At 34.4% G+C, this 13,165-nt stretch overlaps 3 protein-coding genes across 12 annotated transcripts in view; 1 reads left to right on the forward strand and 2 right to left on the reverse strand.

Moving 5' to 3' along the window:
- LOC111340735 (diacylglycerol kinase beta) overlaps nucleotides 1-3,337 on the reverse strand; it is a 31,867-nt gene extending 28,530 nt beyond the window's left edge. For 2 of the 4 annotated variants that reach the window (XM_022947625.2, XM_022947624.2), the window contains exons 1-2: nucleotides 3,203-3,337; nucleotides 536-612 (exon numbers count right to left, since the gene is read on the reverse strand). In XM_022947625.2, coding sequence (XP_022803360.2) covers nucleotides 536-612; nucleotides 3,203-3,308 — 183 coding nt within the window. In that variant the 5' untranslated portion in view covers nucleotides 3,309-3,337. Of the gene's footprint in view, nucleotides 1-535; nucleotides 613-1,923; nucleotides 2,063-3,202 lie in introns of those variants that run through there. The other 2 variants (XM_088741686.1, XM_088741685.1) reach the window with 1 other exon arrangement.
- Nucleotides 3,338-3,483: 146 nt separating this feature from the next.
- On the forward strand, nucleotides 3,484-9,149 carry LOC111340739 (succinate dehydrogenase assembly factor 3, mitochondrial). Of its 2 annotated transcripts, XM_088741695.1 has the most exons (3): nucleotides 3,484-3,780; nucleotides 6,520-6,577; nucleotides 6,733-6,870. In XM_088741695.1, the coding sequence occupies exons 1-3, from the start codon at nucleotides 3,484-3,486 to the stop codon at nucleotides 6,741-6,743; spliced, it is 366 nt and encodes a 121-aa protein (XP_088597821.1). In that variant the 3' UTR covers nucleotides 6,744-6,870. The 2 variants fall into 2 exon arrangements, with proteins under 2 accessions (XP_088597821.1, XP_022803361.2); XM_022947626.2 differs by lacking the exon at nucleotides 6,520-6,577 and having other exon boundaries at nucleotides 6,733-9,149.
- Nucleotides 7,563-13,161, reverse strand: LOC111340740 (phosphatidylcholine transfer protein). Of its 6 annotated transcripts, none has more exons than XM_022947629.2 (8): nucleotides 13,041-13,140; nucleotides 12,751-12,860; nucleotides 11,264-11,413; nucleotides 10,867-10,984; nucleotides 10,321-10,400; nucleotides 9,469-9,640; nucleotides 9,165-9,232; nucleotides 7,563-8,575 (listed from the first exon to the last, which is right to left on the reverse strand). In XM_022947629.2, exons 3-8 carry the CDS (start codon nucleotides 11,393-11,395, stop codon nucleotides 8,495-8,497), a joined length of 651 nt encoding a protein of 216 aa, XP_022803364.1. In that variant the 5' UTR covers nucleotides 11,396-11,413; nucleotides 12,751-12,860; nucleotides 13,041-13,140; the 3' UTR covers nucleotides 7,563-8,494. The 6 variants fall into 6 exon arrangements, with proteins under 6 accessions (XP_022803364.1, XP_022803365.1, XP_088597820.1 ...); XM_022947630.2 differs by having other exon boundaries at nucleotides 12,751-12,782; nucleotides 13,041-13,134; XM_088741694.1 differs by having other exon boundaries at nucleotides 12,751-12,785; nucleotides 13,041-13,132.
- Nucleotides 13,162-13,165: the final 4 nt, after the last annotated feature.

A 13,165-nucleotide genomic window follows, 5' to 3' on the forward strand; every position in this document is an offset into this window, starting at 1 on the left:
GAAACATTTTGTGATTGTCAGCCACACACTCTGCTTCTAATTGATCACTCTGAGAAAAGATATCTATTTGACACCTTTAAGTGTCAATTTAGAAGAAGCCAGTGTGAAAACTCACAGCGTGACATTGCCCCTTTCAATCATTGTTGATTTCAATTTCTAAAATCATGTACTGCCCAACTGGGAGTGAGAGTTGGCCCCACATGATTTAGAAGTACTCATCAGAAAAAAATTGAATCTGATCAAAAAAAGAATAAAATACCAAATATAATACATGTATGCACGATTACACCTTTACAGCTGCATAATTTTCATGAACAATAAGCTTTTATATTGGGTGAGTGTAAAGAAACCTTGTCACAATATTCTATAATCTTATGATAGGCAAAAGAAAAAATTAATCTGACATGTACAAGTACATTTACATAAAAATTATAATGGTAGACTGTCATGTTTAAAAGTATTGAAATAATTATTCATGAGAGTTTAAATGTTAGTTATTACAGTATGAGGGGAACTAAGTGCATTTTACACTTACCTTCTCTGGGTTATACTGAGGGTAAACCCCATCACGGAACTGTTGGAGAACATCTGTCAGTCGGCGTGTCTTGGCATCTAGAGTTTTTAAAAAAATGGTATTTAAATAAAGAAGAGACTCTTGATAAAAGGCTAAATTTAAAATAGAAAACAAACTGCACAATGAATACCACATGGAGATCTCATTTTAAACTGTATTTATTACAAATGAAAATCTCTCCACAGAAGACACAGCATTTATAAAATGTAAAATGTCCCAGAACACACATGATTTCCACCAGCAAAACAGCTTTGATTGCAACTGTTTTTCATTTAGTTACTATTTTAGAACACTTGTTACAATACTCAGAAATTTCAATTTATGGATATTCAAATTATTATTCTTTTACAACTAAGAATGAATAACACTTCAGAATGTTTGTCCCTAGAATGAATTAACATCTGACATATATAAAATGTCTCCCATTAAAATCATAACACTTTTATCATGACAGAAATCATTATCACACATTAGGCTTTTGTCTAAAAGCTTTACAAGAAGCTAAATATCAAAGCTTTCTGAGAAATTTCTCAATTTATGGAAATGCTATCCCATGGTAATTGCAAAAAAAAAGTCTAATTGTTTTTAAGAGGAAACAAAAAGGTTTGATAAAGTTTATTTGGATGTTATTGGCTTAGACATTCTCCAGAACAGTAGGGAATCATTAATACAACCAACCACATCCATAAAGGTAAAACATAAAATAGTGAAGTATATATTAAAATTCATCAATTAAGCACCTAGCCGAGAATTGTAGATGAAGTGTGTATTTTGAAACTTGGTGAAATACAGTGGAGCACAGGTTATCTATAGATAAATATGCAGCTCACTTTCATTCATTTGCTGGTAGAACACAATTTACATGAACAACAACATGCAATCTCCTATTTAAAGAGTTACAAACTAACATGCATTGTACTCATGCAGTTCTATATGCATAGGCCTTATATGACACAACTACACAGCAGTTTGATAAACAACTACAGGTAATTCAAAGGGTGTTGACTTGAATATTGAAGACTACTTAATGCCACAGTTGATAGAAAACTTAACAGCAATTTGAAGAAAACTTTCAAGAATCATCAATTGTAATGATTTACAAATCTGAGGATGGCTTCCCCAAGATTTATTGAGGCAAAATTTTGATTATGTTTTCACATGTCTGCGCCTTTCATATCAAGTGAAAGGAGTGATATTTTGTTTGTCAACCTGTGTTTGTGTGCCAAAAGCTATAAATTTTTTATGACAACACTTAGACATTTCTTTAGATAATATTAAACACCAGTGGGTGTAACTGAAAAATTCAGAAATATAATTGCTAGAAAATCTAAAATTTTAAAAAATCTCACCACAAAAAGAAAAGATCTTCTGACAATTTTTCTCTGGATGAAAAGAGTTCAACTTTCTGAGTATGCATGTGTAAATCACAACGAAACGCAACCTAACACTTATCTTCCCTAAACCAGGAGACATAAACGTGTATATTTGTATAAGTCAACCTTTCTCAGTAACCACAACTCAGAAGAGAAGATTAAAAATCAACTTCAATATTTTCGTTTTAGCTCCCGGATACACAAGATTCGAATGGAACCGCCAACAAGTCGTGGGTATAATGTGTCGCCATAAACTGTTCATTTAAATTGCGTCAGGAACATTTGAATAATAAGAATGGCAAAAAAAAAATAATAAAAAAATAATACTATGATATTGAAGGAAATTTAGATTGAGAAAGCGTTAAGGAAAAATACTTTTTAACTAAGGAGTTTAAGGATCGAAATTGAGAAAATTTAAATAACAAAAATACGAAAGCTACCTAAAACACACCGAACGATGTTCGACCGAAAAACAAAAATCTACCACACCGCACATCAATAACACCGCACAAATCAGAATTTACATTTTTGTTCGTCTGTTCCGACATAGGCAACGAAGGGCTCGACCACAAAATACTCTCACCAGAACACCCACCCAAATCTTCCCTTGTCTTTAAAATTACGAACATCATTGTTTATACATGTGAAAATTAGACTAATAACACTAGCCGCCATATTATTACTGGAAGAACACCTAAGAGTATAAGGCTTAGTGTAATACTGAAGTATTAAAATCCGGATTCGTTTTTCGTTAGGCAATCTACGTACGTGTTCAACGTTTTGTTATCAACTCGTTTTAGACATATTGTTAAAGAGTAACACTGAAACATAATAATATTTATGTCACTTTCCCTCAATATACACCATAGGAAAGACATGTAAACACGGAGACCCCAATGTAACCTTCATTTCGTAAGCTTAGCGTAATGTATGGCGTTCTAAGCAGATCTCTTTGATTAGAATTAAAAAGAATACACCATGGACGACTCACGTTCCAGATTATATCACTTCGGCCACGTTAATATTTTATTGTGAAATAATCAGGCATCAGTATGGTATCGTATGCTAATACCCAAAAGAAGAAATGGCATAGAATTCTTTTAATTCGGAAATGGTTATGTTCGAAACGAGAATGGAATGACTCATCCGTAACGCCACGGTTTGTATATCTCTAAACAGCACCAAACATTACTGAACAGCGTGTTCAAGTACTTTGTTAAACCAAAACGACGAAAAAAGGAGTAAAATATCTTACACTTAGTGTACTCCTGGAGCTGTTGAAACTCTTCTGGAGACAATCGATTCCACACTCCCGTAGCATTCGGGCTTCCAGATGCATTTGATTGAGTGACAGTCGCCATTTCTACCTTAAACAATGACCTGCGGCCGACGTTCTTATTCTATTCCAATTCGGCATTCGTTGGATGAGCATTCTGGGCGATAGGGAACGCCGAAATAGATCAAACCCGACTTCCCACAACGAGCTTCACCTGCAAGCCATAATACACTATTAGTGTTGTAAATGTATTCACATGAATGTCTTCCCTAGCTCGTTTCATTTCTTGGCAGTGTACGAAAGTAAACAACGGTGGGAGACTGGAAACGACTTCTGCGCCTGTTACTTTCTTTGTCCTCGTGGTTTACGTTTTCAGTTTTGCCTGCAATCAGTATAATATGAACACTTCTGTGAGGCTCTATCGCCGTATTCTTAAGCTACACAGGAACCTTCCTCTCACAGCTAAGGCTTTAGGAGACCAGTATTTAAAAGATGAGTTTAGGAGACACAAAAATGCCACACGGGAACAACTCACAGAATTCATCCAAGAGTGGAAGGTAAGTTGCTGCACCGATGTTTATGAAATCGTATAATACTTACGTCAAATGAAGGCTAAGAAGTAGTTGTATATTGTGACATGAAAGCGCTTAAAAATACAGCGAAGTCAACAGAGACGGACTGGACGTCGTTTCTTTGTGTTAAGTACAAAAGCTCACAAAGAATAGCGACGTGACCTTTTACGCGAGTTTCGTTCTTATTTAAACACATTTCGCAATCAAATCTAATGAAACTTATATTATATGAAAGCATAGTTCTTGAAGTTAACCGATATTCATTTTTTTGGGTTTGATAAAACGAAATTAGGAGTGCACACGAACACGGCGGAATTTTTCAGAAAGCTACTGGGCATTGTTTAGAAGTTCCTGAAAGGCAAAGAATATAACTTTGACCTTATTAGAATAAGTATGTAATCGATAGTCCCTCTGATGGCCGCATTTGTTCAGTTATTCGAAACCGCCCGAAATACGCTTTCAATCCGCTTAAGAATACTTTCTTTAGGTTTAGTAACTTGACTGTCTTATGAAAACTGTCCTGCAGAACCCAGAAATCGTTAAGAAAAATGTTAAAAACGAGTGAGAGTGCATCACGTGTTCCAAACATCGGGATTCTAATAAATTCAAACTTTGATCTCAGGGACTCTCAGAGGACACCAAATCGTTTTCTAAAAACTAGCACTGTGTTTGTGGGCACTTTTAATTTGGATCTTCATTTAACCAAAATTATTTAAAAAACTTTGAGATCTAACCTTTTAAATCTTCATTTGTTTATGAATTGCATTCATAAGAATGAAACATTTGTTAAAGATTACTTCCATGTTTAGTTTTACTTTCTCTGTGCTTAACACAGAGAAAGAAGACCAAGTCTGTTTCTTTAAACGTCACTATAGTTGCATGTGCTTTTAAAGTCACAAAATACTACTACTGTATATCTTAGCTTTCACTTAATGTAAGTTTCTTGCAGTTTCTTAAACATAGGAGAAAATCAGTCTGGTTTCCCCCTATGTAAACCAATCAATCTTTGTGACAACAGTGATAATTAAGATGCTACACATAAAGTTTGAGTTCCTTCTGCTGCTGTTGTTAACACTTCTTATTTTGCAGTAAAGAACTACTGTACAACAGAACTCTCATTTGATGTAAGTTTCATAATTATGAGAAGATACACACATTGCTTGGGTCAAATTGTCACTGGTGGCAATTTGACTCTCCATGGTGGCAAATTTGGTGGTGGGGAGTTTGTTGTGGTGGTGAATTGATTGTAAACTTTTACCACCCCATGCTGTCAAAAATTTTTATGTTGCCCTTGAATTAGAATAGTTTACTATTTTATATTAACTTTATATTACATTTTTTCACAGAAACGCATAAGATTGTGCTTGAAATTGAAAACTCAACTGTTTATTTTCACCACAATTGAACCAGTAAGGCAGGTTTTCTGCAAACAGAAAGTACACTTTAGCAAGTGAAATTACAATGCGCATGAAATACAACAAAACTTACTGACTGTTTCGAGCTTAGAGTGTCCAACAACAACAATTTACAGTAACAAAAAATATGCTAGTACGAATACAACTAGTTCTTCTTTTGAAGAGCACATGGTAGATTTCCCAGATGTTCACATCAAAATCCAGGCACGCAATGAGAGCTACATTTTAAGTGTCAATAATTTCAAGTTGATGTAGTCCCGTCAAAAGGTGCAAGTTCTAAATATTGAGAGCAACTGTGGCATGTTTGATAGTAAGCCCAAGGATTGCATATTTAGTTATCTGACAAAACTGAAGTTCATAATGCACTTTGATTAAAACAACCATCATTAAGGTGGCAGTTCTCTTATAGTACAATGCTACAAAATAGCAAGAGTTCCTTGTTACTTCATGTCTTTTGGAAAATACAACTGAAATAAGATATTTATGCCCAAACTCAGCTTTGTACCAATGCATAGTTGTTCAAGTTGCCTCTTTCACAATATGACATCAGAACTCAGGTTGCGTAGGCTATAAGGTAGCATTTTTTGTGGTTGAGGAAGCTTTGAAGCATAAGCAATGTCAGCAGAGATAAAATTGTAATGGGCCATGGAAACTAAAAATCAAAGAAACTAAACAATATGTTTTAGTTAGATTTAATAGTAGTGTTTCTGTAAAAGTACTAGTCTATGCAAGAAGAAGCATTGGCAGGAGTAGTTTGCCGAGAGAACAAAAGACAGGAAAGAATCAGGCTTATATCAACTACCACCATTAAAGAGTACTGTAATTAAAGATGTTTTTCAAGTCAGCCTGTTGCATTCATAATTGATGCAGTAATGGAGTGGAAATCAACCCATTGAAACATACCTGGAATGGAATGGAATGGTTTGCCTACTAGAGTTAAGGAATGTCCAGACTTGGCTGCCTTTAGGCGCGTGTTGCATTCGTTTATGGCGAGGCTTTAACTCGATTTTTAACAACTTTCGCTTATTAATTAGATAGTACATACAAATTAGATAATATATAGCTTTTCAATATTTTTATCTATTGATATTAGTTCTTATTAGCTCATTATTTGTAATTAGTTTCACGTTCATGTTTTAAACGAGCTATTAGCTCTTAGGTGATACGTGGGTAAATAAAGTATTATTATTATTATTATTATTACCTACAAAATAACACTCTGTTGTCTTTGAACTTTAAGAGTTCCTTTTTAAACTTCACTTTCAATGCTCATCTTTATTACGTTATCTCTCTTTCTCCTGTATTAAAGGGAGTTTCCTCTGGAACCTTGACTTCTGTGGAATATCCCTCAAACCAGCTAGGGTTGGGTGAGGGCTGTCTTTTCTGTATTCATCCTCATTATCTGTAGTAATTATACACATAGCTGTTGACCAGACCCCACCCTACTTGCTGACAGGAAGATACACCCATTAAGCACCCACATGTCAAATGATGGATTTTTCAATATTTGATTCATTTGTAGATGTATGCTGATATGCTAGAAAGACAACAAGAACAAGGCAAGGACTTTGGAAGCTACTTATCAGAGGATCAATTGGCAAGTGCAAACAATGAGCAGTTATGCCAGCTTTATGCATTACATCAAGAAATAGCCACTGACTCAGACACCACCAAACATCATTAATTTTTGGATGGGTATAAGCTAAATTGGCTGGAGAATCTCTCGGGCTTTGGTGGAATGGAAAATTCTGGGTACCATTAATGAAAAAGTAACAGCACAGGGCTCGACACTAATTTTTCAACTTACTACCCAAGTGGCTAGTGACATCTTAGATGTTTTTAGATGTTGGGACAATTTCAGTCTGTTTACTAGCCAAACTGGCTAGTGGAAATTGAAAACCTCTAGCCAAAACTGAATTTCTACCAGTCTGTGGCTAGTGGGCTACGGTTAGTTTCAAGCCCTTCAGCAGTCAAGACTTCCAAAGAATACTTCACCAACATGGTGTGAAATAAACGGAGGATCAAAGTGTTCATTCAGGGATCCAGAATCCTATGGCTTGTTATATTAATGCTTGTGTATTTGGCCCATCAAAGTGTCTCACTGTGTATATGTATCAGTGAAAGTAAGACTATGAAAATCAAAGAGTGAAGGTATTACCATCAAATTCTTTTGGTCATTCTCATTCATGTTTATGCTGTGGTTCAACTTTTCTTTAGGTGTAAACTTTTTCAAATCAGCTTAAAAACCCAAGAAAAACATGAGGTTCTTGTACCATATGTTTATTTTCTGATGTACAGTATATGATGTTCAAATAACACAGCACAAAACACAGGAAAAACATGACTTTGAGGTTCTTGTACCGTATGTTTATTTTCTGATGTACAGTATATGATGTTCAAATAACACAGATAAAACATGAACATGTGGAAATAATTGTGTCAGGAATATATTTATTTTTAATGGAAAAAATTAAATAAGTAGACTATATATTCAATAGAATATTACAAATTGCATGCTGTGAGGAATTGCTAAATAAATGTTCATATCATCTGACATTATTAATTTTTCTCTCTGGACATGAAATGACAATAACCAAACCCAAACTTGAAATTGTAACAATCTTATATTCTTGCAAATAGAGATATAAAACTCAAGAGTAGTTGGTTGTTTTTTATCTCATTCTGTATATGTCACCCTCAAACTGAATGTGACACATATGTATCAATTATTATATGTGTACATGTAGAACTGTCTGTGGTTTTAGTATCCACTCTACTTCTGGAAACTTATATTTGCAATTTCCTCTTCAAAAAGTAAGATATGACAAAAAAAGAGAACTATTATTTTCAATTTCTTAATTTGTTGAGTAATAGAGAAAGGAGCCAAATGGAAGTTTATATGGAGCTCAGTATTTTGAATTGTTTTAGAAATGAAAAAATTATTTCAGCAATTATTGATTTGCATGCACATTTTGTAATGGTTTCTTGTTTGGACCAGAAATTTGGTTAAAGACCTTGCAAAATTTTTATGCTTCATGGTAGTATTTTAATAGTTTTGTTAACAAAATTAAAGTCAATTTCTGCCACTTTACATTCTTGAATTTACATGGTCATTAAGCGAATCAAAAGAAGTCATTTGAAGAACTTCTTCAGGTTGTCCAAACATAGTCACCAGGCTCATCACAAACAGTGCAAGTGCAGTTAACTTTCTGATATTAGTGAATACACACTATTTGGAAAAAAGTAGTCTAAGAGTAACTTTCCCTTCATGAGATCCACTGTGGTCAAGTCCCCTTTGAAGAAATCCATTTCTTATAACCTAAACAAGCATCTCTCATTGAGTTCATAAAGGTTGGCACTCCAGTCTAAGGACAAATGAACAAAAAAAATCAACTGACATGCATCATACTAATACATCATTGGTATAATTTTAGAGCTGTGCAAAGAGTTTCCAGCAGTCTGATTGGTAGAGCGGTTCCTTATATGATGCTATATAAACCGCTCCACGTGGTTTCTATAAAATGTTGAAATAAAATGTTAATAAATGTTAGTAAAATGTTATGATTTTAGAAATTTCACTGTTGTTCAGCTCTTAAATTATACTAAAACAATTATTCGCCTCAGGTTTGGTGAATATTATCGAATAATCCCCTCAACTTCGTCTCGGGGATTATTTGACGATATTTACCTCACCTTTGGCGAATAATTGTTAATTAGTATCTTTGGTACCTTAGAGTGCCTAGTGGTCAAGGGTGACAGTAAGAGGCTTTTGGAACTTTTCACCCAATTTTGGAGCTTAAATTATGAGAGAAATCTAATTTAATAGTAAAGTAGACATATTCCTAGGTTGTATTTTAAATGTCTAGGAGAAAGAATTCAGTCTTTCTTTTTAGAATGTATCATGTTTGTAATCAATAAATGGCATTATATACATTCTTATTTATGAGAGCAAACCTTTGCAGCCCAGTTGATAAGCCAGGTTGGGATACTTCCTCCAGGATTGTCAAAGTAATGCATGAATGCTAGAAGAAGTTGAATAAATGTCTCAGAACACCACTGGTTTTTTATTAAAAATGGCAATGCACATTTAGTAAAAAATATTTATTCATTAGACTTGCACAATGTCAGGTAATTTAGACAAGCACAGTCAGATAGTATTTGACAGAAATGAATATCTACTTGAAATGAATATCTCTCAAAGATGTGAGATGCTCAATTTCATGTAATTACTTCGAAATGTAAGCCACCTGTACAGTACCTTTTGTTCCTACTTTACCATCACTCTGAATCACAAGACTTTGGTGAAACTCTTTCACTCTCACAACCCCTGATTTTTCTGGGATCTTTGCAACTGGATTACTTTCAGCTAACACAACCACAGTTGGAATACTGTTTATTTCCATTTCATGCAGTTCTCGTGTGTATATGTACTGTTATAGCATTAGACACAGAAATGTTTCATCAAGGAAAAAAAGAGCACAGGATAAAGTTATCTCTACAAACTCTTCTAGTAGTTTATCTACAAATCTTGGGGGGTTTAGCCTCCTGCACACTGCTTTAAATTTCCAAAACAATAGTGAAATTTGATATTTATTAAATACAAGTGATCAGAGATCAATGGCAAGTACAATTTTATCCAAATCAAGAGTAATTAGGTTTCTTTTTCTAAGATGGCTGTATTTTTGTGAATAAATGTTAAACAGTTTGATGATGTCCCTCAATCCATTTTTACTAATAAATGTTAGTGGGGCAAGACTGGAGAAAAGAAAGTGAATCAACTAACTGTCGGAGTGGGGTACATGGAAAGGGGAATGTGATCCAAGAATAAACATCTCCAAATTTCAGGTTAACAAGGATGGCTTTGTTTTACAGATGGTATGCCGTGGGCCAAACCAGCTTTAACTAAATCAGTACTTAACCCTTTAGAATGATTTCATGCGCGTGTTGAGTGGCAGACGGCAAGAGTAATTATGATGACAACAAGAACTGTTAGAATGATGAGTTTCATTAGTACATCCATGGTTATTAGTGATAGACAAGCACATTCTCATTTCAAAAATTAGAAAAAAAAAAAAACATCTAGGAGTTAATAAATTTCATACTAGGATACATCTCTGTTTGACATGGGCCAAGGATAGTTTACATTCCAGTAAATACTCTTCACTCCATTATCATCAAATTCATAAAGTTCTAATCAAGAAAAAGATCAGAAAGTTAATTTTTTTCTACTTTTCAAACTAGGCTTTTTTTAAAATCCACATTTTCAAAAGTAACAGACAACTATTCATTTACAGGATGGTAAGATTTAATTTTCAGTTTGTCAAATTACATTTGGGGCAAATTTCTGACAGCTGAGTTGTATCAATAAAGGGCAGATCCACATAATATCTAAATGTAGAAAGGAGGGACTGAAACATTGCACTGAGAGCATGTAGACCATGCTCTGCACTAAAAGAGTCCAATTGGGCTTTGCTTTGACCTCACAATTTACAGATTGGAAGAATGATAAAATGTATATATTGCAGTTGCATTTTTATTACTAAAACTGTTTAGTATTATATTCAGAGTTGCACTAGACAGTTAAGTAAAACAATCACTACTTTTATCAATTGACAAATACTAATGAATAATAAATTGAAATGTGAGTGTGTCTCACCCTTGACATATCCGTCCCATTTCTTTCTGTATTCTAAGTCCATATAAACGTTTTTACACACATCTAGACCAACATCTTCAAGCAATCCTGTTATTTTGTATTCATACAATCCAGAAACCTACAAATGTCAACATTAAACATTTCCCCATGACCTACACCAATTAAGCAGAAAGCTTTAAAAACTGTTTAAAATAGGTTTCAGCATTCTGTGCTTTAAGTTATCTAAGGCTTTTAGGGACTTTGCGCCAGTCACAGTATCCAACACTTGTTGGTCAACAGTAATTCCCGGTGGTCTTTTGATAAGTTCCAATCTGTAGCACCATTCTAAGGTTATTAGAATCCCCCTAAATGAGAATGAACTCTGAAAAAACAATGCCCTACATATATCAATACTTACCTCTTCATACTTTCTGTATATTTTACATTGTACAGATTCCTTAAGCGACTCTGTAAAGAACTCATACCCATCCAGATTTAAACTGCCAATTTCACGTGCTGCTTCCAAGAATTTAGCTTCATCAAATCCCATAGGTCCTCTAGATGTTTTCTAAATCATGAGTAAGATCATTCAAATCCTGAACATTAAAATTTAAGGATGAAAATTGTTTAATTACTTTTCAAACTTCAGCAGAAATTAACAAATGTTGGTGTGGCTTACATTTAGGTCTGTACCATGCTTCTCATGGGGTATGGATATTTTCTTTGAAAGCATATTGTTCTTATTTTTTTTTTCTTAAAGTGAAGTCTAAAATGAAATGGGTTATAATGGATGCTTAAAATCTCCTCTGTATACTCAATAAGTTCACCAGTACAGTATATATGAAGGTGTAGTCTGATCGTCCGGGTGAGTGTAGTCCTGAGAAAGACTGTTGTCAGTGATAGTGAGTGATGTTTCAACAACCCGTGCGGAAGTCATCATCAGAGTCAAGTGAATAATTGTTGTCAGTAGAATGTTGTTATTCCAGTTCGTGTAAGATGATCGGTTGGTTTTGCCGTGATGTTATTGGCTGTAAGACTCAAGTGATGTAAGTCGGTCATGATTGGGCACAGGTTGTCGAAACGTCCGTCACTACCACCGACAACAGTCCTTCTCAGGACTACACTCACCCCGACAATCAGACTACACCTTCACATGTTACCCCCGGGTTCAAGCCATTTACTGCAGTACTATATATATATGTATAACAACACCACAGCAGGTTGCTGGAATAAGTTGTCCACTGGTCAGAGTTTTCCCTCTTTTCATTCTGATACTGTAAAGAAATCTGTTATATATCACTACAATTCAATTGTCCTCCTAGTTATTACAAAGGACTGACAATTTCATATCTTAAAGAACTAATCACATTATCTTATAAACTATGGAAAACTTGTAAGGATTAATAATACAAACTCAGACTCTTAGTAAATTATTTTTATTTCCAAGTGAACTTTAATTTCAACTTCTGAGTCCCATTCAGGAAGGGACTGCCTATGATTCTGGCCAAACTTCCTACTTTAAGGACACCTCTAAAATATTTGTCCTATAGAAACAAATTTCACTTTATGGATAATTTATTACAACTATAACCTTGGAATGGGTTTGTGAAACAGTGATTATACCGTGGTCCACTTCCCTTAACAATGTGTTGATAGAAAGGGAAACTATTTCAGGGAATATCAGCTGGTCAATACTGTAATTTAATTTTAAGAAATCTAATGAAAATAATTTATATTGAGCATCAGTTCTGAATATATCCTATACTTTTTTTCCCAGAGTTATGCGTCTCTATAATATATTTCTTTTTTCATATATTCCTAAATCAACCTAATAGCTCTGCTAAAAAGCCGGTATCTAACGTACGGGATCTGTTAGATCATAAGCTACTGAAGGCCATTAAGTACCTGCAAATCCTTAGGCCCACTTACACTCCCGTCCACAGTGGTAAAAGCAATTAGATGAGAACAGAAAATTAATGATAAGGCTCGATCTTCAAGGATATTTAGTGGTCATCCTAATAAAAAAAGCAACAAATTCCAAACGAGAGCAGAGCAGTAAACTGATTGAAATTAACTGATCATGGTTTAAGTGTCCAAAGATGTCAAACTGAAAATTCAAATCAGATATACTAGCTCTTTATCTCAAGTTTTCTGGGCTTATAAGGGTAACTCACACATTCCATATTAATACTCACCTGGGATTCGCCGTAGTTTATTCGAGACAAGTTAAAAAGTTTCTTTAGCATCAACCTGCCAGTAAGTTCCGATTAAAACTGTTAACTCTCGCACAACAACGTAAACATGTAAGGAGAATTGAACT

This window comes from Stylophora pistillata, chromosome 12 (genome assembly GCF_964205215.1).
Source record: "Stylophora pistillata chromosome 12, jaStyPist1.2, whole genome shotgun sequence".
Classification (NCBI taxonomy): domain Eukaryota; kingdom Metazoa; phylum Cnidaria; class Anthozoa; order Scleractinia; family Pocilloporidae; genus Stylophora; species Stylophora pistillata.